General features: G+C 51.1%; 12 protein-coding genes across 12 annotated transcripts; 8 read left to right on the top strand and 4 right to left on the bottom strand.

The window, feature by feature from the left end:
* Window positions 1–477: 477 nt before the first annotated feature.
* On the top strand, window positions 478–4,149 carry BDV59DRAFT_193018 (Anp1-domain-containing protein; the record flags this gene model as incomplete). Its single annotated transcript, XM_073692146.1, has 7 exons — window positions 478–1,110; window positions 1,171–1,567; window positions 2,107–2,194; window positions 2,259–2,941; window positions 2,994–3,313; window positions 3,373–3,658; window positions 4,073–4,149. 7 exons carry the CDS (start codon window positions 478–480, stop codon window positions 4,147–4,149), a joined length of 2,484 nt encoding a protein of 827 aa, XP_073548264.1.
* Window positions 4,135–6,067, top strand: BDV59DRAFT_177503 (fatty acid desaturase). The gene is made up of 2 exons (XM_073689618.1): window positions 4,135–4,368; window positions 4,417–6,067. The coding sequence occupies exons 1-2, from the start codon at window positions 4,166–4,168 to the stop codon at window positions 5,801–5,803; spliced, it is 1,590 nt and encodes a 529-aa protein (XP_073548263.1). The 5' UTR covers window positions 4,135–4,165; the 3' UTR covers window positions 5,804–6,067.
* BDV59DRAFT_207620 (uncharacterized protein) lies at window positions 6,007–6,894 on the top strand (the record flags this gene model as incomplete). Its single annotated transcript, XM_073695035.1, has 1 exon — window positions 6,007–6,894. One exon carries the CDS (start codon window positions 6,007–6,009, stop codon window positions 6,892–6,894), a length of 888 nt encoding a protein of 295 aa, XP_073548262.1.
* Window positions 6,895–7,047: 153 nt separating this feature from the next.
* BDV59DRAFT_193015 (type II 3-dehydroquinate dehydratase) lies at window positions 7,048–7,488 on the bottom strand (the record flags this gene model as incomplete). Its single annotated transcript, XM_073692145.1, has 1 exon — window positions 7,048–7,488. One exon carries the CDS (start codon window positions 7,486–7,488, stop codon window positions 7,048–7,050), a length of 441 nt encoding a protein of 146 aa, XP_073548261.1.
* An 889-nt stretch (window positions 7,489–8,377) lies between these two features.
* Window positions 8,378–10,461, top strand: BDV59DRAFT_207619 (xylose isomerase-like protein; the record flags this gene model as incomplete). Its single annotated transcript, XM_073695034.1, has 2 exons — window positions 8,378–9,127; window positions 9,526–10,461. 2 exons carry the CDS (start codon window positions 8,378–8,380, stop codon window positions 10,459–10,461), a joined length of 1,686 nt encoding a protein of 561 aa, XP_073548260.1.
* BDV59DRAFT_207617 (uncharacterized protein) lies at window positions 10,450–12,611 on the bottom strand. Its single transcript, XM_073695033.1, has 5 exons — window positions 12,136–12,611; window positions 11,106–12,093; window positions 10,915–11,075; window positions 10,662–10,761; window positions 10,450–10,605 (listed from the first exon to the last, which is right to left on the bottom strand). The coding sequence occupies exons 1-5, from the start codon at window positions 12,596–12,598 to the stop codon at window positions 10,512–10,514; spliced, it is 1,806 nt and encodes a 601-aa protein (XP_073548259.1). The 5' UTR covers window positions 12,599–12,611; the 3' UTR covers window positions 10,450–10,511.
* Window positions 12,612–12,898: 287 nt separating this feature from the next.
* On the top strand, window positions 12,899–15,102 carry BDV59DRAFT_207614 (putative pentafunctional AROM polypeptide; the record flags this gene model as incomplete). Its single annotated transcript, XM_073695032.1, has 4 exons — window positions 12,899–12,968; window positions 13,002–13,066; window positions 13,109–14,833; window positions 14,893–15,102. The coding sequence occupies 4 exons, from the start codon at window positions 12,899–12,901 to the stop codon at window positions 15,100–15,102; spliced, it is 2,070 nt and encodes a 689-aa protein (XP_073548258.1).
* A 147-nt stretch (window positions 15,103–15,249) lies between these two features.
* BDV59DRAFT_177499 (tubby C-terminal-like domain-containing protein) lies at window positions 15,250–16,197 on the bottom strand. The gene is made up of 2 exons (XM_073689617.1): window positions 15,532–16,197; window positions 15,250–15,480 (listed from the first exon to the last, which is right to left on the bottom strand). The coding sequence occupies exons 1-2, from the start codon at window positions 16,171–16,173 to the stop codon at window positions 15,430–15,432; spliced, it is 693 nt and encodes a 230-aa protein (XP_073548257.1). The 5' UTR covers window positions 16,174–16,197; the 3' UTR covers window positions 15,250–15,429.
* Window positions 16,198–17,438: 1,241 nt separating this feature from the next.
* On the top strand, window positions 17,439–19,018 carry BDV59DRAFT_207612 (putative endoglucanase; the record flags this gene model as incomplete). Its single annotated transcript, XM_073695031.1, has 1 exon — window positions 17,439–19,018. Exon 1 carries the CDS (start codon window positions 17,585–17,587, stop codon window positions 19,016–19,018), a length of 1,434 nt encoding a protein of 477 aa, XP_073548256.1. The 5' UTR covers window positions 17,439–17,584.
* Window positions 19,019–20,065: 1,047 nt separating this feature from the next.
* On the top strand, window positions 20,066–21,380 carry BDV59DRAFT_201680 (NAD binding Rossmann fold oxidoreductase; the record flags this gene model as incomplete). Its single annotated transcript, XM_073693864.1, has 5 exons — window positions 20,066–20,350; window positions 20,413–20,524; window positions 20,575–20,676; window positions 20,730–20,791; window positions 20,841–21,380. The coding sequence occupies 5 exons, from the start codon at window positions 20,066–20,068 to the stop codon at window positions 21,378–21,380; spliced, it is 1,101 nt and encodes a 366-aa protein (XP_073548255.1).
* A 559-nt stretch (window positions 21,381–21,939) lies between these two features.
* Window positions 21,940–25,297, bottom strand: BDV59DRAFT_207607 (uncharacterized protein; the record flags this gene model as incomplete). The annotated part of the gene is made up of 16 exons (XM_073695030.1): window positions 25,129–25,297; window positions 25,031–25,066; window positions 24,903–24,978; window positions 24,353–24,851; window positions 24,066–24,301; window positions 23,761–24,019; window positions 23,692–23,714; window positions 23,569–23,641; window positions 23,387–23,508; window positions 23,233–23,340; window positions 23,117–23,185; window positions 22,928–23,069; window positions 22,740–22,880; window positions 22,620–22,691; window positions 22,048–22,569; window positions 21,940–21,999 (listed from the first exon to the last, which is right to left on the bottom strand). The coding sequence occupies exons 1-16, from the start codon at window positions 25,259–25,261 to the stop codon at window positions 21,940–21,942; spliced, it is 2,571 nt and encodes an 856-aa protein (XP_073548254.1). The 5' UTR covers window positions 25,262–25,297.
* A 229-nt stretch (window positions 25,298–25,526) lies between these two features.
* Window positions 25,527–27,621, top strand: BDV59DRAFT_207605 (flavin-containing monooxygenase; the record flags this gene model as incomplete). Its single annotated transcript, XM_073695029.1, has 3 exons — window positions 25,527–25,821; window positions 25,878–26,286; window positions 26,335–27,621. The coding sequence occupies 3 exons, from the start codon at window positions 25,527–25,529 to the stop codon at window positions 27,554–27,556; spliced, it is 1,926 nt and encodes a 641-aa protein (XP_073548253.1). The 3' UTR covers window positions 27,557–27,621.
* Window positions 27,622–27,750: the final 129 nt, after the last annotated feature.

Here is a 27,750-nt window from a genome sequence, read left to right as displayed (position 1 = left end):
TTGGGATCTATAGACGGTCAACTGCTACTTACCTACCTAGACTTAGGTACCTATCTACACACACACATATGGCGTTTGCAGCATTCTACCTTTTTCTCTCGTATTTCTAGACTTTCTCTCTAGTGGCCCATCCGGCGCCCCCACTGCGACTAGTTTCAGCTTCATCTTGGTACAGATCCGTCCTTGGCGTCTTTTTTCCGATCTTTTATTCTTTTGTTCTTTGGCCTCATCTTTATTCTGGACTACCCCTCTCCTGCTCCTCCTAGACGCAGCACGATCAGGCCATGTTCTGACCTACGGTACCTGACGATCGTCTGATATATCCAATCCTATCCAACCCATTCGTCTATTACTCTGACGATCGGCTTGCGGCCCGATCTTATTCGCCTCCGTCATTTTCTACAAAGACATGTCGGGCTGGCCCTGATTCTTTTTCTCCTCGTCTGTCTCTCACATCTGACTGTCTACTCCCACACCATGGCAACTCCTCTCGGCGGTACCGCCATCATCACCGGCGCCAACGGGTCCTTGGGGTCGGAAACCGCCATCGCCATCGCCAAATCCCAGCCCTTTGTCCATCTCCTCCTGTTGGCGCGCGACATCCGCTCCGACAGTGTACGCCGCCTCCGGGACCGCATTCGACTGATTGGGCCACGGTCCGTCGAGGTGGCTCGCGTCGACCTGGCCAGCGTCAACTCGGTCGTCAGCTTCGCCCAGAACACCGTCGAGCGGGTGAGGAAGAAGGAGATCCCGCCGGTGACCCTGTTGATCAATTCTGCCGCCGTGTCGTCGTATGTCGCCGACGACGTCACACGAGATGGCTACGATCCCGTCTACCAGACCAACTGCATCGCGCCGTTCCTGTTGACCATCAGTCTGTTGGAGGCCTTCCGCGCCGGCGACGGGACGCCCACCGGCGGCGCCAAGGTGATCAACATCGGCTGTGCGGCCATGAACAAGGGCTCATTCGATTACTTCGATCGAATGGACCCGGAGGTCAACTCCCGGCCAGGGACCCCGTTGAGCTCCCGGGAAGGAAATGCACGCTTTGGAAGTAGTAAGCTGCTCATGAGTGCGGCCATGTACGCTTTGCGCCGGAGTTTAGTCCTGGTAGGTTTGCTGCATATCCCTCGGCCACCCTGGCGGTTCTCGCTCGCTCACGCACGCTAGACGGGGAACATCTCGCTTAATATCTTCACCCTCGACCCGGGAGGCCTCGCCGGAGAGAGCCATCTGACCACGACGGCCCCCCGGTCCGTCCGAATGGCCCATCAGACCCGGTCTGGACTGCGGCCTTTTCTGCGGGTCTTCTCCAAGAGCACGATCAATAAGACCAAAGTCCCTGCCAAGGTGATCGCAAAAGTCGCATTCCAGCGCGACACGGTGGAGACCTGGGGCAGGGAACGATATTATATCCTGGACAGCGAGTACGAGGCCGGATCCGTCATCCCGGAGTTGCGGGACCCGCCTCAGATGGAGGCGTTGCTCCAGAAGGTGATGCGCCAGGTCGAGATTGGGATCAAGGGGATGGGATCGCCCGAGTCACGGATCTCCCGACTGAGCGAGCGTTGATGCGGTCGAGATGTCGAGATATCAACATGTCGATCCTGGGAGCATTCTTGGAGTTTGGGTAGATTTGGGAATTTTGACCGCAGCAATCGAAGTAAAGTACATAGATTAGTTTTGGCCCCATGAGCAGTAAGCATCCAATCGGTCCTCCGGACGAGGTTGCATAGACGCAAACGGCCGGCAGAGGACGTGGTTCACTGCCGGATTCGGAACCGGAGGGCAAACCGCCTGTCGTGTTCTCTTCTGCTACACCACCGGAACATCATCACTGTCATCTCTCCTCCACCTGCACCCTGCCCACCACTACTCCCTCCCTCCGCTCGTTTGCTTTCTTTCTCGCCTCTTTTTATAATCTTTTAGAAAGGATCTGCGATCCTCCTACCTCCTTCTTTACTCACCTCTTTTTCCCCTCTCTCCCTCCCTCCCTCCTCTCAATCCTTGTCGCATCCCGCGGTGGCGTCGAAGCTTGAAATCAGCCTCCCCTTCCCTGGCGCATTGTCGGAGCTGGTTTCCCTACACATGCTCCTCGCGCTAGAGAAATGAATAGGCACCATCACGCCTTGGTGAATGGCTACGCGGCCTACCCGCGCGGGCACGGGAGCACTTTTTCCATTTCTCCCCATCGGTACGTATGCTCCTGTCATCCGCGTCTGGACGGTTCCTCTCCTCCCATACTGACCCTCCCACAGCTTCCAACCCCGCTCGCAACCCGCTCTGCGCCGTCGCCGACAACTCTTTCAGCGACTCTGCTTCCTCGGTGGTCTCTCCATCTTCCTCCTGGTCCTGATCTTCCCCTCCTGGCGCGCCGCCCTCATCCCGTCTTTCTCCCTCGGACTCCTCGCCTCCCCCGCCGATTTCCAAATCCAGACCGTCCGATATTATGACTTGGCCAAGGTGCAGGGCTCCGCCAATGGCTGGGAGCAAGAGGAGCGCGTCCTCATGTGCACCCCGCTCCGCGATGCCTCCTCCCACCTCCCCATGTTCTTCTCGCATCTCCGCAACCTCACCTACCCGCACCACCTCATCGACCTCGCCTTCCTCGTTTCCGACTCCAAGGATGATACCATGGGCATGCTGAATCGCATGCTGGGCGAGTTGCAGACCGACCCGGACGCCAGCATGCCGTTTGGCGAGATCTCCGTCATCCGGAAGGACTTTGGCCAGAAGGTCACCCAGGACGTCGAAAGCCGACATGGGTTCGCCGCCCAGGCCGGGCGCAGGAAGTTGATGGCCCAGGCCAGAAATTGGCTGTTGAGCGCCACCCTGCGTCCCACCCATAGCTGGGTCTATTGGCGCGACGCGGATGTCCAGACTGCGCCGTTCACCATCATCGAAGATCTCATGCGACATGATAAGGATGTCATTGTGCCGAGTGAGTGTCTTGCGTTTTACTTTCTACTTTTTTCATGGCTAATCCGTGGTAGATGTCTGGCGCCCCCTCCCGGATTGGCTCGGCGGCGAACAACCCTACGATCTGAATTCGTGGCAGGAATCGGAGACCGCGTTGGCTCTCGCCGAGACCCTGGACGAGGATGCCGTCATCGTGGAAGGCTACGCGGAGTACGCTACTTGGCGGCCCCATCTGGCCTACCTCCGCGACCCCTACGGCGACCCGGATATGGAGATGGAGCTGGATGGCGTCGGCGGTGTCAGCATCCTCGCCAAGGCGCGTGTGTTCCGCGCGGGTGTGCATTTCCCGGCGTTCAGTTTCGAGAAGCATGCCGAGACTGAAGCCTTCGGCAAGGTGCGTTCCCTCGAAACCCCCGACTTCTGCAAATCGAATAACCCCGCTAACCCCTGTAGATGGCCAAACGGATGGGATTCTCGGTCATCGGTCTCCCGCACTACACCATCTGGCATTTGTACGAGCCCAGCGTGGACGATCTTCGCCACATGGAGGAGATGGAACTGGAACGCAAGGCCCGCGAGGAGGAGGAAAAGGCGCAGGCCGCGCGCGAGGAGCGCGTGCACTCGTTGTTCCGGGATCCAAAGACCGAGTGGGACATCGACAACGCGTTCGTGAAGGATTCCATGCGGGAGGAGGCCGAAGAGCAACGAGCCGCTGAGCCGTTCAAGGAGGATCCCCCCAGTGCCCAGGAAACGCCGGTACCCAAGCCGGGCAAGCCGGCGGAGTCCAGGGGACAGAAGGACCAGAAGGAGCAGAAGGGCTCGCAGTATCCGAAGAACATGGGCTCGGACTCGGACTCGGACTCGAAGGAGGCACCCGCTATCAAACCGGCCAAGGATCGCGCCGACGGGGACGGGACGCAACAATAAGATGGAGCCGCCGGTAATAGACTCTTGATTTCGTCGTTCTGTGCTGGTCACAGGGTAGTTTTCCGTTTTTGCATACGTCTTGTACTTGATCTGAGTTATTGCATGGCATGTCCTTCACTAGGGAGGATATTACTCGAAATATTGTTAAATTGTATATTTTAAATGAAGATGTTGGCTCACTGAGGGAGGCTGCTTTCATTAGTGATGAAACGTACTAACTATGCAGTGGCGGTGCATGAATATGTCAGCCTAGTTGGTCTAGCGGATACGCTGGCCGCAGCCAACTACGTTCCCTACACATAGCCGACTTCAAGCACCAATGGGTATAACCAACGATGCTGGCCCGGGAAGAGATCGGCTTCTATCTCCCTCCCAGATCGAGGCTCTGATCGCCGATGGCCAGGCGATAATCATAATAGACCAGAAGGTGCTTCGGGTCGACGCATGGCTCCCTTACCACCCTGGCGGCTACAAGCCCATTCAGCATTTCATCGGGAAGGATGCCACTGATGAGTTCACCGTGTATGTGATGCTGGCGCAGGCTGAATAAACCATGACTGATCAGAGTAGGATGCATTCAGCTGAGACTCACCAGCTGATCGGCCGCTACCAGATTGGCAGAATCGAAGGTCCGTGGCGTAATCTTGTGCCTCCCATCCAGGGAGGCCAAAACGGGCATGAGAACGAGAAGACGCCTCAAGCGGACGACGGTGGCTCGAGTGATGTCAATATCGAAGGCTCTCCCCAGCTATCTCCGGAACGCAACCCCCCCGAAGCACTGGCATTCCTGAACGCTCAAACCAAAGAAGAGATTAGCCTGACGCTCGATCGATATCCCTCCCTGGACGCGTCTACACAGTCCGCCATCATCGAGAAATACCGTCTCCTATACCAGCAGGTCCACGCCGAAGGCCTTTACGAATGCAACTACACCGCGTACCTCTGGGAATTCGCCCGCTGCGCACTTCTCTTCTCCATCATGCTCTTCTTCCTGCGCATCAAATGGTACTACACCAGCGCCGTCTTCCTCGGCTGGTTCTGGTCACAGATGGTCTTTGCCGCTCATGATGCAGCCCACATGGCCATCACGCACGACTTCCTCATCGACAACCTTATCGGCATGATCATCGCCGCGCCAATCGGCGGCCTCTCCCTGGGCTGGTGGAAGCGCACCCACAACGTCCACCACCTCGTCACGAACTCCCCCGAACACGACCCCGACAACCAGCACCTCCCCTTCCTGGCCGTCAACCACCGCTTCCTGGGCAGCCTCTTCTCCACCTACCACGAGCGCCTCATGCCCTACACGCGCATTGCCCAGCGCCTCGTCCCCTACCAGGCCTACCTCTACTACCCGCTGCTAATGTTCGGCCGCTTCAACCTGTACGTCCAGTCGTGGCTATTCCTTGCCTATGCCCAGGGGCCCCGCAAGGGCCCGGCCTGGTGGCACCGCTACTTCGAGATCGCAGGAAACCTCGTCTTCTGGGCGTGGTTCGGCTACGGCATCGTCTACCGCTCGCTCCCTACGGTTGGCACCCGCGTCCTGTATGTGCTAATCAGCCATGCGGTGACCATGCCGCTGCATGTGCAGTTCACGCTTTCGCATTTTGCCATGTCCAAGGCAGACCTGGGCCCCGACGAGTCGTTCCCGCAGCGCATGCTCCGCACCACTATGGATGTGGACTGCCCGGAATGGCTGGACTGGGTGCATGGCGGTCTCCAGTTCCAAGCTATCCACCATCTGTTCCCGCGTGTGCCGAGACATAACCTGCGCCGCGTGCAGAAGCTGGTGTTGGGCTTCTGCCGCGAGGTCGGCATCCCGTATGCCCTGTATGGCTTTGTAGGGGGCAACCGGAAGGTGGTGGGTAGCTTGGCTGAGGTCGGAAGACAGGCCGCCATATTGGCCGAGTGCCGGAGGGTCGTGGCCGGGAGGGTTGCTCATTCGCATGAACATTAGCGATGACAGAATCAATACTCTGTAGATCATGGGGAGGGTATGCGATTTCCCGGCAAAAGGCTATTCCTGCGAGCCCGATGCTGGCAGGACTAGGAGTTGAATATAGCCGACGGCCCAAGATATACATAGTTCTACCAACCCCATGGGTACGCTCTGGGCTTCAATAGATAGAAACCAAATACTTATCGTCTTTCTCACCTGCAATGTCTAGACCTAAAAATTACTATATTTTCGGCCAGGGGATATCCCAAAGCCTGTCGCCGCCAATCCACAACGCAGGCTTCAAGCACTATGGCCTTCCTCACCATTACGACATCCACGAGTGTCCCGACCTAGATACCGTGCGCTCCATAATTGAAGACAGCACCTTCGGGGGATCCAGCATCACGATGCCTCACAAGCTGAGGGCATCCAAGTTCTGCACCTCGATATCCGACTCCGCCTCCACCATCGGCGCGATCAACACACTGGCTGTTAGTGAAGGACCGACAGGCGACGGCGCCTCCCAGCGGAGCATCCACGGCGATAATACCGACTGGTCAGGCCTTTACAGTCTGGTTGCGGAGTATATGGCCCAGAGCAAGCCCGATACATCCGTCGGGCTGGTCATTGGAGCCGGCGGCGCCGCCCGAGCAGCTGTCTATGCCTTGATCCAGGCGAGAGTGGAGAAGATATACATCGCCAACCGGACCCTTGCCAATGCCGCCAAAGTCGCGCAAGATTTCCAAGGTCTGCATCCTGTCATTCCTGTCGTTTTCCCGTCCGGACTTGCTGAGGACCCTGACTTCATCGTCGGGACTGTCCCCGGCGAGGCCTTTACGGCCGAGTCCTATGCCGAGCTGTTTCGCAAGAAGCAAGGGCTATGCATTGAGATGGCGTATAAGCCGCGGATCACGAAGCTTTTGGAGGTTGCGATGGAACACGAAAAATGGACAACAGCGGACGGCTTGGAGGTACTGCTTCGACAGGCGTTTGAACAGTTTCGGATCTGGACTGGGAGGGAGCCGCCGGAGACGGTCATGCGACAGGCTGTTGCGGACGAATTTGAAAGACGGACGAGATCTGATGGAATGGCTAGAACATCTTTGTAGATTTTGAGGTTTATACATGATGTTCTGAAGGCGGATAACCATGACTTGTTATGTTTCTCGAAAGCGTTCGTAACGCTCTATCATATCCAACTTCCAACTGTAGTACGTAGTCTCCAACTGCTTCCTTGCATTGACTGAAACATGATACACCATCTAAGCTTTGATAATATTTTTCGCAGCATACTGAATCGCAGCCTCATAGCCAAAAGTACCGAGCCCGACAATGATCCCTGACGCCTTGTCCGACAGATAGCTATGATGCCTAAAAGGCTCTCTGGCGTGCACATTGGTAATGTGAATTTCAATGAACGGGATGCTGACGCCAACTAGAGCATCGCGCAGGGCCACACTCGTATGTGTGAATGCACCGGGATTGATGATGATTGCATCAGTATGGCCCCGCGCTGCATGAATGCGGTCGACAATATGGCCTTCATGGTTCGACTGGAAAGCGTCAAGGCTTACTCCGTAGCTATTGGCTAGTTCTTTGGAGTTCTCTTCCACATCTCGTAGTGTGGTCGCACCGTATAGATGAGGTTCGCGGGTGCCGAGGAGGTTCAGGTTGGGACCGTTAATGAGAAGTATAGATGGCATGATGGTCGGTATACGATGGTGTTAAAGATCTCGTACGGATTTGGAGGCTATGTGTGAAGTTTAGGGCACTTATAGGTACTGCCAGGTAAGTGCGTTGGATAGCATGACTGAGTCAGGCTATGGGTTTAACCGATGACTAGATATCAGGTCTGTCCGCCCGAAAGACGGCCTTTAGACCATGAGCCAAGTGGGTTTACGTACTTCACTGTTCGTATTATGGGGTGGCTGGTCTAAGTTCTGTCTCGCTATTCAGTATCTTTCTACCTCACCCAGTTTGCGAGCCTCGGTATATAACGGATTGTGCCTCTCAGGATGATAGTGGATGTTAATTTTGTAACAGCGCCTCATGGTCGATATCCATCGTATTTTCGTAAAGGGAATGTATGATTAAAGCACACTGGTTAGGTTTTGACTAACTGCCCGTGATAAGTGCGCGCGTACATTATGCACAAGTATGCGCTCTTGGTGGAGGACAACGCAAAGTCTCTCCCATCTGCATGCATTGCAATGGGAAAATAGTCCGTCCAGCAATTCAGGGATCCTATAGCGCCCAAAAGCCGAAAAGTGCGTTGCGCCGGTTCATTGTTCCAGGAGAAAACCGCAGGACACATTCATATGTACATCTGGGAACAGATACACATAGCCAATATGAGGCCGAGTAGTATTTTCGGGACAGACATTCGGCAAAATATTTGGAATCATTGATTAGATATGAGTAAACGATGTTGACATGTATCGGCTAAATTTGTCCCGCATCGGTTATGTCCTTAAGCGATAGAGGATCCGTATAGCAACTTGGTCGAAGACTAAAAGAATTTAGAGCACAGAAAACATCCCCATCCTTTATTTTACATCGCAACGGTACATTGCAACAACTGGAGCAAGAAAAATGGACTCTCGTACCTATACCTATCTCGTGGGCATCGGCGTCACGCATTCAATCGCTCCGCCAATGCACAACTACATCGCCAAGTCCTTAGGCTACGATATGGAATTTCGCGCTCAAGAATGTCCGACCATTGAGGATGTTATGCAACTCTTCCGCCTGCCCAGCTTTGCAGGAGGTGTGGTTACTATGCCTTACAAGCGAACCATTATGGACCATCTGGACGGACTCGACGAATATGCAACCAAGCTGGGAGCATGCAACAATGTGTATAAAACCCCTGACGGGAAGCTGAGGGGCACGAACACCGACTGGAGAGGGATAGAAGGATGTCTTCTGGGCGCCAGCTCCGAAGGCAGAGGGAAGCCCGCAGTCGTCATTGGTGCAGGAGGCGCATGCCGCGCAGCCATATTTACTCTTCATGACAGGCTGGGCTGCAATCCCATCTATGTTATCAACCGCGATCGAGAAGAAACAACTACGCTGTTTAAGGATGTTCAGCAGAACTATGAGCAAGATCTCCGCCTGGTGCATGTGGAGTCGGCAGAGCAAGTGCAGGACCTGGCAGAGCCCTACTACATAGTAGGAACGGTGCCGGATGCGGAACCAACTACTCCAGAAGAGCTGGAGGTTCAGCGGTGTCTCAGCAACTTTCTCACCAATGCGAAGCAAAAAGGAGTCCTGTTAGACATGTGCTTCAAGCCGAGAAACACACGGATGTTACAGGCCGGAAAGAGAGCAGGCTGGAAGACGGTTGAAGGAACCGAGATCATTGGGCATCAGATTCACGAGCAATACAGATTGTGGTGCGGGGAAGAGCAGAGCAAGAAGATCGCTGCAGAGGAAGCCTGGGCTGTGCTGCGTAAAGCAGCCGCAGAGAGTCCCGCAATCAACTTCTAGGCTTGGAACTGGATAATTCACCAGTTATGGGAGATTTCGGTTAAGGATACAGCCGGTGGGGGTGTCACTGCGGAGATAGTCATGGATATACTTAAGAGGGAGCTCCCACATAGAGAGGCACAGAATCTCCTGCATTCAAATTGTTTCAAGCTAGCAAAATACATCTCTCACCCCAAATCATCATGTCCTGCAAACCAGCAATTGCCTCGATGTCCCTAGGAAGAGCTTGGGTTCATTCCCTCTCCGAGAAGCTGGCGCAAGCAGCCAATGCCGGTTTTGAAGGTGTGGAAATATTCTATGAAGATTTAGAATATCTTGCCAAAGAAAAGGGCGCTCTTAACGACGAGTCTTTGCTCGCGGCTGCCCGCGAAACACGGGCAATCTGCGACCAGAACGGCCTTAAAGTCATTGGCTTGCAGCCTTTCCTATTCTACGAGGGATTGGTAGATCGTTCTCAGCATGAACAAAAACTGCAAAAGGTCAAAGTCTGGTTTCGAATAGTGAAAATCTTGGGGACCGATATTATCCAAATTCCGTCGAATTTCCAATCCGAGGGGATTTCTGGAGACCGGGACCTTATTGTCGCGGATATGACCGAGATTGCAGACCTTGGGTTGCAAGAGACTCCGGTTGTCCGCTTTGCATATGAAAACTTGGCCTGGGGCACTTATATCTCAACCTGGGAAGATATGTGGGACATCGTTCGTCGTGTTGACCGAACAAACTTCGGATGTTGTCTTGACACCTTCAATATCACCGGCCGGGTTTGGGCAGACCCCGCATGTGCTTCTGGAAAGACGCCAAATGCCGACGCAGACTTGCAAGAGACCATCAAAAATCTGATAAGAACGGTGGATGTGAATAAGGTATTTTACGTCCAAGTGGTGGATGCAGAAAAAATGGAGCAGCCACTGGTTCAGGGCCATCCCTTCTATGTCGAAGGTCAGCCATCGCGTATGAGTTGGAGTCGCAATGCCAGGTTGTTCCTTTATGAACAAGACAAAGGGGGGTATCTCCCGGTGGTACAAGTGGCTGAGGCATTCCTGAGCGGTCTGGGTTACAGGGGGTGGGTTTCGATGGAGTTGTTCTCCCGGACAATGTCAGACCCCGACCCGACAACACCGAAGACACACGCAGAAAGAGGCATCCAGGCATGGAATGGACTGAAGCAGGAGTTCGGCTTGTAAATGCCCAAAATATGGCAAAATTAAAGCGTAATGTCTGCAGACAATTCATATTACTCGTGATCCGATTGACGGAGGGAATCGAGAAACTCCAGGTCCATGTCTCCAGCACAAAAGCCCAAATTCTGGGCAAAGGTAGGCTGAATCCTGCTCCACATTAGTATGTGGTGCACTTGCAACACAAAATATAGGGGTAAACATACTCCGTAGGTATCAGAGACGTCACCATTTCCTCAAACATAGTATCAGAAGAGATAAGATCATCGTGTTCGCTGTCAGCTTGAGGGAGGGTTGTTGCCGGTACTGTTATATCACTCAATGTGGCTTGCCGAGGTTGAGTTAAGGGTATAGAGATGTCACTGAATTGGGCCGATGTGTCCAAGTTACTTTCAGCAGAGATAACATGTCCATTTAAAGCTCTTGCATCATGAGGAGGTGACTCTGGACACTGAGAACCAAGTGGTCCTAAACTGTGGCATAATGCAGTAGATGATGAACCTGCTATACTGCTCCAACAGTCTCCATTGTTATTGAGCCAGTTAAGCGATGAACCCAATTCTGTTGCTCGTTTTATAATTTCCTCTTTCTCAGGCCCACAATATCCTAGATCTGTTAAACTGAATGTACGCTGTGTTTGATAGAGAAACCAGCGTAAGAGAGGTGATGACCTTGGCGTTCCTGCAATTTCGATATAGCAATCCAGTAGGTCGAGGGTGGATCTCACTGTGTCTCTCGCCATATTAAGTATTGAGGGGTTAAATGCCAGACACTTCCACATGAGGCAGAGAGTCACAAAATTTGAGGCCAGATGTAAGGTTAGTAGTGCAGGCGTGTGACTCGATGAAGCAGGATAGCGGCGAGAAAGGGCTTGCTTCCACTGATGCAAATCAGCTACCAGCCTTTCAGGGCTACCCTTATCTGATTGCCAGTGAAGAATTCGTGTCAAATGCTGCGTCAATTGATAATCCATATTAAGGGCACTCAACGCACGTAGAGGGCCTTTTTGTACCGAGTGTTGCGCTTGCTTCTGGCGATAAGAAAATACGTTCCACATATCCCATTCTTCAAGGCCGTTCTCATCGATTTCCTTATATTTGGCTTGGGTTGCCAAAGATAAGCATGGATCTTGATCTGTGAGTGCGGACAGTATAGTGTCAAGAAACACGCAGCAGCGCAGCATGCGATCATATCGACGTTCTCTCGCTGAAACTGGAAGCAAGACGATTATCCTTGCTGCCTGACCAACCTGGACCCATGCGCTTGAGATGTTTCCAAGCCCCATATCCAACAACACAAGGATGAGCAAAGCTTCAATATGGCCGTGACGGACTGTCTCTGGCTTGCCGAAAATTTGCAATTGAAGCAATGTTTGGATATGCGTACGCCAGGAAGAGCGTTCTGATGTTATACCCCCCTGTGCAACCGATACATACAGGATGATCGTCCATAATGTCAAGCGATACCCGGCGCTTGAGTCGCCTGCGGAAGCGGGATCGCTATGCACGGCCCGCAAGATATCGTGGCGTTCAAGGATGGGAAACCAAGAGTGGATATGAGAAAAGTAGAACTCCACGATCTCAATTATATTTTCAGGTAACGGCCACGCAGTGATGTCATTCTGCTGCTGCAGTAGAGCTCTTCCATGTTGTGCCGTGTCTTCCTGGGTATTTGACACACCCACGAATGTTTGAGTAGGCAGAGTGATTTCCTCTGAATCATTAAGCGTGTCTGTGGGCTCCCACTCCAGATCGTCATCTTGAGAAGTGTCCTTAAACGTGGGGTCGAGAATTTGCATCGTCTCCTTCGATAGCTTAGAGCTTCTCCAGGCAGCTATGTACCGCTCGGCCTGCTCACTACCGAGGAAATTGCCACGAGCGTTCGCATCGCGCAGAACGCTCTTGACAACGGTTTCGCTGCTGGGTGCATGCTGAATAACGACACCAAGAATCGTTTGGAGGGCCTTTACATAACCCGATTGTAACCCACGCCGTCGTCCACTGGTTTGGTAGGTACAACTGCGTCTCGCGGAGCGGCAGATGGAGCAAACAGGGCGAAGGCCGTCACATTTGGACTTGCGGCGTCGGCACTGATCACAGGCACGGCTGATACGTTGCCGTTTCGAATCGGGCAAATTCGACATTATTATATTGAGCTTCCTGGCTGAACTAATGATAAGGGCAAATTGTTCTCACATCAAAAAGTAGGGGACGTCATGGTCATGTGATCGGGTAGAGTCTTAGCCGTTGTCTCCTCACGTGGTTGAATAGATTCGTTATGTCGAATACCACGGCCATGATGCACCGTTTGTGAGTATACAGGAATCATGTCGTCCGATGAACACTTAAATACGTTTTCACAACCACATCCTCGACAGTACAGTAAGGATGCTACCGTGTTGCTCGTTGGGTTCCCCGGGGCCGGCAAGAAAACCCTAGGTATCATGGCATCCGTGGCTCTTCGCCGCCGATTCATTGACTTTCCGACATATTTTCAAGATAATCTTCACATTTGTCCTCAGGATTATATCGCTAAATACGGGTCAGCACGATATCTGGAAGCTGAACGAGAGCTTTCTCATGGCCTGCTGGTGAAGTACCCTCGTGGCTGTGTAATTGTTGGGATCGGATGGCTTGCAGGCAATGGATTACAGACCTTGTTCCAAGAGTTCGGAAAGCAGAATCCAATCATCTATATCCTCAGAGACAAGGAGGTCTTACAACAGAGCATGGCAATTAATAAGGACGCATTCGATCGCATCATCACATCAGGAGATCGGCTCTTCAGGTCCTGCTCCAACTTTGACTACTACAACCTTACCGAGAGCGCTGACTCCGAGACTGACGACACACGGCCTATATACCTGAAGCTTAAGGAAACAGAAAGCACTTTTGTCAGATTCCTCAATCGTATTTCTGGAGTCTCTGACCGATCGCGATATTCGGTTGACCCGTTCTTTGCTTCTCCCACATATTCTCTGCAGGTACCAGTAAACTGGTTAAATGAACCTTGCCAGAATTATGATGAGCTAGAGAATGGGACAGATGCTATCAGCCTAGTTATCGACACGGTGCACTTCAGAGAACATGACCTTACCGAGACAATAGCAAGGTGTGTAGCTCTTCTGAAGAGGTACTCACGGGCTCCCATCATTCTGGATTTAAGGTCTTCCAGAAATTCAGATATCACGGACTACTTAAATATTTTGAATTTGGTTACTCGCTTAGTACCGGACGCCTTCACCTGTTCATTGTCCTGTCCGGATGAACATTTCGAAAAGTTGGTCGGTAACAGTGGCCATGCAAAAGTCATCGCTACGTACCATCAGAAGTCACCTTTGAAATGGAGCAGTGATTACCGCGACTTTGCATCCATCTATAATCGAGCGTACAAGCTGGGCTGTACAGCAGTACGGATAACAGGAGAATCGTCGTTACCGCAAGATAATCTGGGCTGTGTTGGCTTCCAGGAGAGAATTGTCTCAGAATCTCCTATCCCTATTATCGCATACCATGTTGGCCGTCCCGGGCGTCCCTCAGCCTGCCTCAACCCAGTATTATCTCCTGTGGTACTTGAATCGATGAGAAGTGAAGGAGTGACACTCCAGGAAGCTCAATTAGCTCTTTCGGGCTGTTTTCTTGTCGAGCAGAGAAGGTTTACTATTATTGGAAAAGACTTGTCCTCCAGCTTGTCACCGGAAATGCACAATGCAGCGTACGCTGCCTGTGGACTGCCCCATACATATAACCTCACAGAAAGTCTAAATTTGAGCGACATCAATGAGATTTTGGATAATCCTCAATACGGAGGGGTTGCTGTGTCGCTTCCCTACAAAACCGAAGTCCTCAAGTACTTGGATGAAATCAGCGAGGACGCCCAAGATATTAACGCTGTTAATACGGTGGTGATCGAGATCGAGACTCGCCCGCAACCAGGAAGTCTTCCACTCTCACGGAGGATCCGGAAGGGCTTTAATACGGACTACCTTGGTATTCGTCACTGCATTTACAAACATCTGTCGCCTGCAAATGGTGTCCGCGACAGCACGGCAGCCCTAATTATCGGTGCTGGTGGTATGGCACATGCGGCTGTGTACGCTTGTCACCAGCTCGGAGTCAGGAATATCTGTATATTCAACCGAACCACCTACAATGCGCAGAAACTGATTGATTACTTCACACCATGGGCGGCGTCGAAAATTGGCCCGCCGCTCAATTTTACATTGCTCCAATCTACGAGTGATAAATGGCCAGCTCAGCTTCGTCCTCCAACAATAATCGTCTCATGTATCCCAAATCCACAGAATCAACCCGAATCATTCACATTCCAGCTCCCAGATCAATGGCTACAGAGCAAGACTGGAGGTGTTTATGTTGAGGTACCTTATTCACCCATAACCCCAACCGGGGCATAAGATCCATCTAACAACGGATATAGGTAGCGTACGGTCCGACAAGGACGGGTGTCCTGAAGAAGTTGGAGTCATTCACGTCGCAAGGCTGGATTATCGCGGATGGATTTGACGTCCTTTTGGAGCAAGGCATTGCTCAGTATGAGCTATTCACTAAACGACCAGCCCCTGTGCATGTAATGAAGCACGCCATTCACCATTTTGCTATGCAGAGATTTAATCGTCATTTGTCCTAGCTGTGTCTATTGGATGCGTTTATAACTTACCCTGAATAACATGGTAGGCTTCAGCTACGTATGTCAGCAAACTGGCGGCAATCAAGATCGTAGTATCCTAGTTGTCCGAAAACCCCAGAAATGGCAAATTCGAATTAATCCATATGGGTAAAACTACTGTCAAAATGCTACATTGTCACCCATCTTAAGATTGACAAACGCCTTCAAGCTGTCTGGGCTGAAGGCTTAAATCCTAGTGTGTACAGCACCAACAGTCTGGAACATGACAATTACACGAGACTAGTGCGACAAATGTTCTCCTTCCCTTGTGCATCTATTTCCCCCCTCTTAATCTGTTTTGAAGTACCATTCGGATAGAATGACGCCCAGTGCTGACATCTTCTCTGGGGTTAGCCACTGGAACTTAGAGTTATGGAACCGTATACCTACCAAGGCCATATCCACACCAGGTGTTATATTAACATCCCAAGCCGGTCGAGTTTTCCTTCGCGAAGAGCTCCGTAGTGCCAGTTTCTGACTATGTAGGGTGCTCTCGCGAAACTCCGCAATCCGTCCACCACTGAAAGCAGCACCCTGAAAGACATCAAAGAAGGTCATGACATGGCCATGTTTTATCACGGTTAATCTCTCCTCTCTTTCTCCATTTTTAAGCCACAACTCCATGCTGCCTCCTCCAAGTCCGCAGCTAGTGGCTTTCCCGATAGTTCCTTCCCCAACTTTGCTGCCGGGAAGGGTGATGATCCAGCTGAAGAGATGAAAGCCTGGCTTCCGATGGACATCAAACATAGGCAAGCCAGAACTATCTCGGACTTCACGGCATTTGCGATCTTCGTTGTATTCGCGACCAGAGACCGAGAATAAAAGGCCCCCTGCTTCATAGGTGACTTTGTAATCGGTCTTAGATAGAGCGCCGCCGTACGGCTTGACGATCAGGTTGGTTTTCTCTCGGGCAATGTGTTCTCGTCGAAGATAGATATCGTGATCGGGGGCTTTCATCACCTTCCGGGGCGTGGAGCCCTTGGGAATGATCGGCCGATCAAGTCGTGCATGGGAGTAGGTTGCGACAGACATTCTCAGTGAATATGATGAGTGAATGTACTACAACGGTGTATTTTATATTAATATGTATTCTTTAAGAGCCTTGGGGGCCAAACTCAATCGATTATGCATCATGACTCCACTGTTGGCGGTTTATTGCATTGGTCGATTCGTCTCATACTTCTTGGCTTGGCAGTGAAGAGGCAGTGTTACAGCTAGGGATTACTTCTCCACATGGAGTCAAGTTACTCAAGGCAGTGCCACCATTTTAGTGTATCTAACCTGCTTCTATATTAAGTACTACAAACTCTGTATGATGTGTGATTTCAACATTGGCACTGGAGATGTGTGTTCTAATTAGAGATTAGACCATGGTCCCCGTCCGAAGTGTACTGCTAAAACACCACGCTAAATTTATTTGGTCAGCCAGCTTAATAAGCAGCACGATTGAAGTCGTTGAAGAACGCTCTATAAGTTAAGCTGCTTGATACATGAGCATTCCGGAATTAGAATCGTTTTTGTAGTCATTTTTAACTATCGTAGGGGGCTCGTATGATTACTCAGCCCGACTTCTAGAACTTGGGGGCAATTTCGCCCGGCTCTTGCAGTGCTCTACAAGTTTATCAGGCTTTCTGTTGACCATATCTTATATTAGTTAGCGTCTCTAAACACATTAGCCGCACGGACCTAGCTGGAATGATCTGCGATAACCTTTCGCCTCGAATTGACGAAAATAGTGAGACAGATATTGTGGCCCTGCAGGTCTCAATTAACCCAGTACGCTCTTCATGAACCGCTGCCTTCTGGTTTCTTTGTTAACACCAGACACGGTCATTGCAGAACTCCCCATTTCCAATACTCCAAGCGCAAAAACTGGTAGCTGTTTTACCTACTATTAATGGACGCTTTGGGCCGAAAACAACTGTTGGCATCTAAATCTTCCAAACTATAGTTGGATGGCTCGGCTGTAGTCTTTCAATTTAGGCAAAACAGAGCCTAATACTGCCGTGGCAAAAAGAGACAAGCCCCGAACGGAACAGGAAGGTCCTTCGAGTTGATATTTGGTGGCGACAACAATTAGCAGTGTTAAAGGAAATAGTGTTGTTAAAGTTCCTGAAGATATAAATCCAGGGTTAAATGCGGGGTTTTGCAGGGCTCCTCTCGGCTGTTGCAGAGACATACGCAATCTATATTCGGATCGGCGGGCCGTACGAGCTTGTTTAACCCAAAATTTGCTTAAGAAAGGCGAACCAGTGTTCATTTCCGTGTCCCATGAAGGAATAAGCCCGTTACCACGAGTAACGGGGGCCGTGTAAGTGGTTTCAGAAGATGCTGCGCCTAGTGGAACGCGATTCCCGGACCAAAGCTATAAATACTGCATCACCCCCGAAGAATGGCCGGGCCATGATCCTACTCGACATTCTGGAAGACTCCGTAAGTCAGCATGGGTTCCATAGCAAGAAGTCTTATCGCGGCTGGCCTAGTCCTCCACCCACTTGTCCGCGCCCAACAACCTGCCACAACGTCTCCTGCGAACCCTTCTTTGACGACCTGGAAATGCACCACAAGTGGTGGCTGTGTACAGCAGGATACATCCGTGGTCTTAGACTGGGGCTACCACTGGATACACACTGTTGGCGGCTATCAATCCTGCACCACCTCTTCCGGGGTCAACTCAACTCTGTGCCCTGATACAGCAACTTGTAGCAGGAACTGCGTGATTGAACCTGCAAACTACACAACAGCAGGTGTTTCTACCTCTGGGGGCACATTAACGATGCACCAGTACATCCAAAGCAACGGAGTAACCACCAATGCGTCACCACGGCTCTACCTGCTGGGTTCTGACGGCAACTATGTCATGATGAAACTCCTCGGTCAGGAGCTCAGCTTTGATGTAGATCTTTCAACGCTCCCCTGTGGCGAGAATGGAGCACTTTATTTGTCTGAAATGAGCGCTACGGGAGGAAAAAACCAATACAACACAGGTGGCGCGCAATACGGCTCAGGATACTGCGACGCCCAGTGTCCAGTCTCGACGTGGAGGAATGGCACTCTCAATACCAGTGGCCAGAGCTACTGCTGCAATGAAATGGACATTCTGGAAGCCAATTCCCGTGCAAATTCCTTCACCCCTCACCCTTGCAGCAGCACTGATTGCGACAGAGGCGGATGTGGATTTAATCCCTACGCGCTTGGACAACAAAATTACTGGGGACCAGGAGGTACTATCGATACATCCAAGCCATTCACAATCACCACGCAGTTCATCACAAATGACGGCACTACGACTGGTAAACTTACTGAAATTCGCCGCCAATACATACAGAATGGCAAGCTTATCGCTAATGCTCAGTCGTCTACTGGTGTCAGCTCAATCACTGAGTCATGGTGTGAATCAGTTGACGGCTCTGCTGCTAGCTTTGGTGGTCTGACAACAATGGGAGAGGCTCTCGGCCGAGGTATGGTTCTGATATTCAGTATCTGGAACGATGCAAGCGGCTACATGAACTGGCTAGACAGCGGTAGCTCGGGACCCTGCAGTAGTACGGAAGGCAATCCATCACTGATTCAATCTGCACATCCGGACACGCATGTGGTGTTCTCTAATATTCGTTGGGGCGATATCGGATCAACCTTTACGAACCCAGGTGGTTCAAGTTCCAGCACTACGATTACTAGCACAACCAAGACCACCTCCAGGACTACTACCACGATTACCACTACCTCAAAAACAGCAAGCACCACTACCACAGCGAGTGCCGCAACTCAAACACACTGGGGCCAATGTGGAGGCCAAGGATGGACTGGGCCAACCTCCTGCGCGTCTCCGTACACCTGTCAGAAGCAGAACGACTGGTATTCTCAGTGCTTATAGATAGTCGTTTAACAAATGCAAATCCTTTATGTCTTAGCTGCTAAATGCATTCCTAAGGAAGATATGTGGATATGCGAGATCTGATAATTGTCCTAGCCACTAAGGCGAGACTTTTTGGCCTGATTGTATAATCGCATGTTTATACTATCCGATATCTATATTATACATGAACCGATGCCAAATTATTAAGGGCTCTCAAAACGCTGTTGGGGCATTTTTCCAATCTCGAAACCTCCCAATAAATTCATTATTTACCTGCCCTTATTCGGAATTGGGGTGGAGGAAGGAGTTAATAATAAATCGCGAGACATCTTGGGCCTTGTGTAATAGTATATAATTTTTTAGCTCTTCTGGCTCTTTATTTTCTGTATTCACCAGCTTCCTTTCGAGGGTTTCCCAGCTGAGGTTATCTATCAAACCATTAGCTAGACGGCCAATGTTGCCAGTTCAGAAGCTTACATCCAGCTTGGCAGCAGAAGAATATATTCTTTCATGAACACACTTAGTATCAGTGATGCAATTAATAGATACGCCTTGGGTATAGTCGACTATTAAAAAGCTTTAGGTTCTTACCTTGGTACATCCCAGGGACACGGCAGCAATTGGATTTTCACTCCCATTGAAAAGGTTTGGAGGTATTAAACGTTTGTATAACGCTTCCTGCACTTGATGAAGCGTCTAATGACCACTGGGTTATTGAATGTGACTGCCGGGGTGTGCTCCGATAGTCCGATCGGGATAAATGAGCGTCGGACTTAAGTTCCTCACAACGGACCGACAAAGCGTCGGAGATAATATCTGCCAAAAAGTGTCTAGATGATTCCCTCCGCTGCAAAAATATGCTAAATCGGAAATTATCCTAATTGGTCTGCCATACTACCTCACGGCGTTGGCAGCATAGTTTTCAGATCGGGGGGCCCCACGATGAGAGCTGGGTGCGGAACGTTCCCAGGGTAGAAAAGCTCAGGATGAGAGGAAAGCTATAAGCCTGGTCCCAAAGTATTCTTCCAATCACTTTCACCTCCAAATAAAAGCAACTCCGACAATATGGCCACCCAAACTCGCCTCAAGCTCGCCTTAATCGGTCTCGGCCGCCTTGGGGCCATCCGTGCCCGAATTCTCGCTTTCCAGCAACCTCGCATAGAGCTGGTTGCTGCTTGCGATACAAAGCCCGGTAGCCATGAGTGGGCAGAGGCCAATCTTCCAGGTTCCGTTAAGTTTTTTGCCGATCCAGAGGAGTGCATGAAGAATAGTGGTGCCGAGGCTGTTCTCATTTCTACGGCAACTGCCACCCACGCTCCCTTAATCATCAAGGGCCTTGATCTGGGTCTGGTAAGTCTGCCAGCGACAAGTCGAACAACTTCTTAGCATGTTTAAAACTGACAAGCTGCCAGCATGTAATGTGTGAGAAACCCATCTCGGTGGATGTCACCACCACCGCAGAGGTTCTCGCGAAGGCTACCTCTAAGCCTCACCTTAAGTTTTTAGTCCCATTTTGCCGACGATGTGAGTTACACCAGACCTCTCACTTAGTGCTCGAGGCTGACAAGTGCCAGATGATGACTCGTACCGTGCCGCCAAGCAAATAGTCGACAGTGGCTCGCTCGGTGAGATCCATGCTGTAGAGACCACTTGCCTCGACCAGCAGGACCCTACCGGTGAGCATCTCCCGTATTTACGTATATAGACAGCCTTTCTAATTATGTCCCAGGATTCTTCGTAACATTCTCCGCACAGTCCGGAGGTATATTTGTTGATATGGGTGTCCACGATGTCAGTTGCATTAGTCTACAGGTTCCATACGTCTGCTCACACAACACAGATTGATATTGGCCGATACTTTTTAGATGTTAAATCTGGCCTGACTAATCCCAAGAAACAGGTCAGCAGAGTTATTGCCATGGGTCAACAGGCCGTGTATGGTGACCTCGCCAAGTACGGTGACTGCGACAACGGATGGGGTCTGGTTGAGTTTGCTAACGGCAAGGTCCTTACCACCCACTTGGGACGTACTCTCACCAACGGATTTGAGGGTATGACCCGCGTGTGCGGTACCAAAGGCCATTCTGTCATCAACGGCAACTCTGCGGTGAACCGTGTCGAGCTTCGTGACTCATACGGTGTGCGTACAGCTACTACGCCTGATGCCTTCGTGCTCTACGATAAATCGTTCTTAAACGATCTTAGCGAATTCGCCTCCGCTATCCTCGACAACGAGCCCCTCACTTGTTCTCCGGAGGATGCCTATGAGGCGGCCAAAATCGCCACCGCCCTACAGTACTCGTTCCGCACCGGTATGCCTGTCTACTTTGACGACAATGGTTTACCCATCATGGAAACTGTCAAGATCAATGGCCCCTGAGTTGTAGAAAAATTGGTCGGTTTGGACATTTCCTCGGTCGTTTTGTTTGTGAGCTAGCAAAGAGAGTTGGTATATACTGGAAAGAATAATGGGCACGGAATATATACATATTACTTTGCAACTTCTAGAAATGCGGGGTGCCATCTCCGAAAGGTTTTGAAGCTTAGGGATAAAGATTTAAAATATCTTGATGTGACCGAAAGTTGAATTAAAGCTATTCACTATCTTTTGGTTATAGGCTGCCTGTGACATGCGCCCAAGATCCCCGCGAAGCATACGGTAAGAGAGCGCAAACAAATATAACTTCTGAAGATGTAGAGAGGAAGCTCTCAACAGTTAAGATTGTGTTTCTATTTGCAATACCTACTCTTCAGAGCTGCCTGGAGCTAGTTTATCTTCCTGTAAAAGTTGTATTATGTGATTTAGGAACAGATAGAAATCAGGCCCATAAGGATACACTTGACGAAGTAAATCTATGCCCTTTCATTGATATGCGCAAAGTGATGTGCAGATCGTTAACCGTTGGGGTGAAAGACTCTGAATGTCCATTTGCGTTAAGTTATCCAGGAGGGGCTTCGAATATGTCCTGCAAGAGCATTGGGTCCCAAAAGTCTTGCACCTATAGCATGTCAACCTCGTTCACAAGTGACCCAATGATTGATCTTACAAATCCGTCTGTCGAGTCGGGACTCACAAATGGGAGCGACAAGCTGGACACCATCATATCCCCAACCCTCATCTCGCCTTGAGGATTTCCGAAATAACGGTCGTTCGGCGACGGGTTCGACATATGGGAACTCGCTGATGTTTGGGCGCGCTGAATGGTCCGGATAGTCTGACGGTCCTGGCCCGCTCGCTCAATAAGCCTGGTGCGCCAACCGAGCAACTCCACATCTTCACTGTCCTCTCTGTCTTCTGCCCCTCTTTGCTGGTCCGTATCAGTGTCTCGCTGAGAGTCGACCCTTTGTGCAGTAGACGCGGAAGAGACCTTGGACGACGCTCGAGTGCGCAGCTTCTGCAGCCACTGTAAATTACGGCAGTATCGGGGAGTATTAGCGCCGCGCTGAATCAAGGAGGTGAATAATCTGATGGCTGCGTCAAGCTGTGTGAGGACAAAGGTAGCCATAGGATTGCCTGGATCGCGCAACACCAGCGTTCCTAAGCAGAGGGCAGAACCGAATACATGAAACTAGAACAAACGTGAGACTCCCTAGCCTCGGGCGAGGGACATGACCTTACCCAAAGGTTCCATTGCCTGGTGCTTACAGCAGGAAAACGAGTATGGATGTCGTCGACCATCGCGATGATAATCTATAGACCTTAGATGTTTGTCATGAGAGGATAACGGCGTTGCCTTACTGCACAACGTTCTATCACAGTCAGGAAAGAAGATGCATATACGGACTTGACACCATCGCTGTCGTCGTATAGCGCTCTTGCATAGTAAGGTCGATGGAGGTTGATAATCGTCTCGGATATGTTGAGCGCAAGATTCGTTTGCTATTTGGGTTAGTCCAAAGATAAAGCCGGTAAAAAGTCTGACGAACTTGAAAGGAAATAGTCATCGACCTCCGTGATGGTTCTGGTGATGCTTCAATGGCTGCTTCGCGCTGAGGGTATCGAGAGGGCATTGCTAACAGTGCTGCTCGACACCGGAGGGAGAATGGAAGGTTGCGTTCAAATTCGCCTCTAGAGGCAGTCAGCTTGCACTTCCATTGAGTGATGTGGATCCATACAGTCTCAGGTCTAAGTCGATGACAGCAGAGTACGCCGGCTGCTGCACCTTCATCGCCATATTGAGAATCCTATAGCTGGGTTAGCTGTGAAGAAAATCTGCGTGGACAATACACACTCAGAAGAAAGCTGAGAAAGTTCAAATCGCAGTATAGAATAGCTCTTTTCGCCATTCATCGGATCGGAAGGAAATGCGACGTCGCAATGCTCGGGATTGATGGCACACCTGTTCAGTGTCAGCCTTGCAATACGCGTAGTAAAGTAAACCATACGGTCTTGAAAAACAATGCGCCTGGAAGATATCAGCAGCGTTACACTCCCAGAACACCTTGCGTCTTTCCTCGACAACATCTTCCGGTAGATTCCAGCGGGTACCATCCCGGTGCATACCCATCTAAGAACATACTCATCAGTGCCTTGCCTCCACCTCAGGAGCCTTACGGCCTGTGCTCACTGCCTGAATCAATCGCATGACAAGACCCCACAACGGCCAAGCATTGTCACCGCGCCCACCTTTATCCAGCTCCCTGTTCAACTGTCAGCGATGCGAGTGGAGATCTCTGGACAGTCAACGCACAGATGCAAATGCGCCATCAGATGCTGCAGATGATTAGCGACTAAAAGGAGTGACACTATTAGAACTCACCAGAGTTTGGAGTCCGGCAACCATGTTGTTCGACAGGAAGCGCCCTTTGACCAGGGCCCTTTCCGAGAGATGCAGCCATTCTTCGGCAGATGGGTCGTAGTTGGCCATCTCAATATTATACATTGTGCCTTGAGCCATGATGATGAAAACGAGAGCAATTTCTTGCGGATTGACTGGTGGAGACAAGGACTCCCCATTCGAAAGCTTGTAGACGCGATCAAATGTTTTCTGGAACGCGACCTTGGGAGCAACATCATGACTAGATTTCATGTCAGAACGTCCCTTACATTGTCCACAACACTCACTGCCAAGCACAATAGCGATAGTATGACTCGACCAACGTCTCCGCCTCCTCTTTTGAAGGAAGGCGTGAAAGGAGATCGCGCGTACTGATATGGGCCGCTGAAGCATTGAAAGGAAAGGCAATGGGAGAAGTATCCACGATCGAGCGAGCAGCCTGAGACGGGACCGAAGCCTGGAGGACTTTTGGGGATGCAGCTCGAGTACCCGGTGGACTGTCTGAGATGTCTTGCGTTTCCGACTATAATCCCCTCGATTAGCGCCATCAGCACCACTCAAGCAGATGACATACTTCTTTCAACCATTCACTACCTGCTGTCGGGCCTAGATACTTGGATCGTCCTCCTTTACTCAACATTAGTGTGCCATAGGAACCACTCTGTTCGCCAGCGCCAATGGGCTGAGACGCGGGATTGTTCGAGGCGCTAGCTGTGCTTGGATCGTCGGGCTGGGGGGCGATCCTGTCTGAAGGTACCAAGGGGGACTTGTGTACCGTTTCAGGCTGTAGCGCACGGGCCAGAAGGGCGAGTTGTTCGAAGTCCCGGCTGCCGGAGTGCTGCTGCATAGCGGCGCGACCAGAATCGTCCGTGAACCCCTGCGCTGCGACTGTTTCATGAGCATAGTGGTGATGCTGTAATACATCATGCTGTTGTTGCGGTTGTCCCAGGTGCATGGATTGATGGTCAATGTCCACGGCATCGCGCGAAAGGTGAGCATTTTCACTAGAGTATCGCGGCTGTTGAGCTTGTCCGTCATCTTGCTGCTGTCTAGACTGCACATCGAATTCTCCACTGTGGTGCTAATTTAGCTTTCTGCATGTCCATACATGATGGCAAACAAACCGCGACGGTGTCTTGCTGCCTGCAGCCGGACTACAAAATTCAACCCGGCGTCGCCGTACACAGTTTGAGCATGGCACTGCAACATTTCTTCAGTCCGTGGACGATCTCTATACTCGGCAATAACTAACCCTGCCGATCGCATTTCATCTTCAGCCGACGACATTCTGGATATTGGGCATTAATTTCCTAAAGCCGTGCAGCTCGAATGCCACCAGGAAGCACTGACCTGCACAGCTGTGAGATGGCCGTTGTCTTCGTTGCTTCTTGGTTGGCCGAGGCCCTTCGCCGGTGTCACCATTCCTACCCGATCGGTCCGGTCCTGGCTCGCTGGTGACCTTGCGATGCGAATCTCCTTGCATAACGAAAATGGCGAGTAAAGGCTTGAGCAAGTTTGCATCGGGGCAGGAATTACCATCGGCGGAATGTGATTTCGCCCGGTCATGTGCGCTGCACTTACGTGCCTTAGTCATGCCGGTCTAATTATCCCCGATCCATCTTATCGCCGATCTACAAAGCATCGGGTGTAACGAGACGTACTGTGCCTATTAAAAGAAAGGCTGGAGTAACCGCTGGAGCATGAAGAGAGAGGAAAGTATTTGAGACACTTCAATTGTATCAGCAGAAATGGCTATAGGCATCCATGCGCCTGTCGTTGACAGCCAGGTCAATATGGCAGACTTCAAAGCCCAGGTCATGGTTAGCGAGCTGGAGACTACTAGTAAGCCCAAGCCGCCTGTCGACGACGACTTCATGTACGACTTCAAGTACAACCACGCTCTTCCCACATCCGATGTACTTGGAATAGACGTGCCTGGCGACTGCAATGCCCAAAAGGAGGCCGAGGCCATAGTGGCGTCCCTCTCGGAGATCATGGGGGCCGGGGATGCTCAAGCGTTCACTGATATGTTCCTCCCGTATGGTGGGTTTCCTTGTTTTTCTTCGCAAGGGCTCGGTTTGACATGGTTTCCTATGCAGGTGTTTGGCGCGACAAGTTGTCCTTCACTTGGGACTACCGCACTTTCAACTTCCACCCGGCAATCCTGAAGGCAGCCAAAAGCCTTTTACCTAAAACCAAGGCTACCAACTTCAAGTTTCTCACGCCCAATCCCACGGTGGCTCGTCCATACCCTGACTTCTCTCAACTACAATTCGTCGTGTCCTTTGAAACAGAACTCGTTATTGCTTCTGCCGTGATCAACTCGGTCCTCACTAAAGAGGGCTGGAAGATCTATACTATGCACACAGTCGCCGAGAAGCTTAAGCAATTCCCCGAATTACCGCCTAACGACGGGCACATGACGGGGCTTGTGAGCTGGGAGAGGCAAAGAGCGGCGGAAGTCGACGCTGCTGACCCTGAGATTCTAATTATTGGTGGTGGCCAGAAGTAAGTCGGTGGTGTCTTGGTCTCTTCTTCAGTGCTGACTTTAAACAGCGGTCTCGCGCTAGCCGCCCGATGCAAGGCGCTTGGCATGAATAGCCTTATAATTGAGCGGAGCGAAGAGGTTGGTGATGTCTGGAAAAAGCGTTATGAATATCTTTCGCTTCACTTCCCCCACTGGGCCGATGACCTTCCTTATTTTCCCTACCCCAAGCGTTGGCCAACGTACACCCCTGCGCAGAAGCAAGGAATGTACATGCAATGGTACGCCTCCGCTCTTGAGCTGAATATCTGGACTAAATCGGTAGTTCTTAAGGCGGAGCATGACCAGAGCAACTGGACCGTGGATATCAAAAAGGAGGGTAAAGAAGTCCGAACGCTGCACCCCAAGCAGGTCGTTATGGCCACCTCCCTTTGTGGTGTGCCTATGACCCCCTCTATTCCCGGTATGGGCGAGTTTAAGGGAGGTATTATCCGCCACTCGACCGCGCACGACAGCTCTCGTGACTTTGTGGGTAAGAAGGTGTGCGTGGTCGGCACCTCATCGTCCGGTTTTGACACTGCTTTCGACTGTTCGCGCCGCGGTATCGACGTTACACTCCTCCAACGTTCACCGACTTATATTATGTCTCTTACCCACTCCGTTCCTCGCATGATTGCCAACTATGGTCCCGATGCCGACGGCAACCGCCCTAGCCACGAGGAGCAGGACCGGCTCTTCTTTGCTACCCCTGTTGGCCCTGGGGAAGAGCTTGCCAGGCGTAACGCTAAGGTTCTTGAGGATCTCGACCGCCCTCTTCTTGACGCGCTCAATGCTCGCGGTCTCCGGACGTGGCGTGGCCAGCGTGGTACGGGTGGAGCAACTCTAGGCCAGACCCGTAATGGTGGCTTCTATTTCGATGCCGGTGCCTGTGAGCATATCATCAATGGGAAGATTAAAGTTGAGTCAGGGCATATCGAGCGTTTTACGGAAGATAAAGTTATCCTTAATGGCGGCCGTGAGCGCGAGTTTGATCTGATTATTTTCGCTACTGGCTTCTCCGATACCCTTCACTCTGTCCGTGCTACGCTTGGGGACAAAATCGCCAACCAATGCGGTCCTATCTGGGGTATCGATGAGGAAGGCGAGTTTAAAACTGCTTACCGTGAAACCGGGGTGCCAAACCTCTGGATCATGGTCGGTTACCTTCCATACACCCGCTTCCATTCCAAGCTGCTTGCTATGCGGATGAAGGCCCTGAATGAGGGAATTTCCCCTCCTCCTTACAAGGAATAAGAGGTGTAGATAGCATATCTCTGGTAATGTCCGTCGTCATAGAAATTACTCAACCCACTTTCCACGTTCTCAAGTTTCACATTGCTCAAAGTTCTTTGAATCAATTTACCTCTATTTAAAATCTTCCACAGAGTGGAAGCCTAACCCTGTCAGCTGGTAATTTACCATTTACCTATACTCTGGCCTGATTTTAT

This window comes from Aspergillus ambiguus (assembly GCF_047715705.1).
Source record: "Aspergillus ambiguus strain CBS 117.58 unplaced genomic scaffold BDV59scaffold_14, whole genome shotgun sequence".
Lineage (NCBI taxonomy): Eukaryota > Fungi > Ascomycota > Eurotiomycetes > Eurotiales > Aspergillaceae > Aspergillus > Aspergillus ambiguus.
This window is presented reverse-complemented; position numbering and strand designations above follow the sequence as displayed.

What these genes read in the sequence shown, in the direction of transcription:
- BDV59DRAFT_177499 (XM_073689617.1), bottom strand. Translation starts at nt 16,173, where the DNA reads ATGTCTGTCGCAACCTACTCCCATGCACGACTTGATCGGCCGATCATT. An exon ending in CTGGTGTGGATATGGCCTTG is followed by an intron (nt 15,481 to 15,531) that starts GTAGGTATACGG and finishes ACCCCAGAGAAG; the next exon opens with ATGTCAGCACTGGGCGTCAT.
- BDV59DRAFT_177503 (XM_073689618.1), top strand. Translation starts at nt 4,166, where the DNA reads ATGGGTATAACCAACGATGCTGGCCCGGGAAGAGATCGGCTTCTATCT. An exon ending in GCCACTGATGAGTTCACCGT is followed by an intron (nt 4,369 to 4,416) that starts GTATGTGATGCT and finishes TGATCAGAGTAG; the next exon opens with GATGCATTCAGCTGAGACTC.
- BDV59DRAFT_207617 (XM_073695033.1), bottom strand. Translation starts at nt 12,598, where the DNA reads ATGTCGAATTTGCCCGATTCGAAACGGCAACGTATCAGCCGTGCCTGT. An exon ending in TCATCACCTCTCTTACGCTG is followed by an intron (nt 11,076 to 11,105) that starts GTTTCTCTATCA and finishes GCGTACATTCAG; the next exon opens with TTTAACAGATCTAGGATATT. An exon ending in CCACAGTTTAGGACCACTTG is followed by an intron (nt 10,762 to 10,914) that starts GTTCTCAGTGTC and finishes GTGATATAACAG; the next exon opens with TACCGGCAACAACCCTCCCT.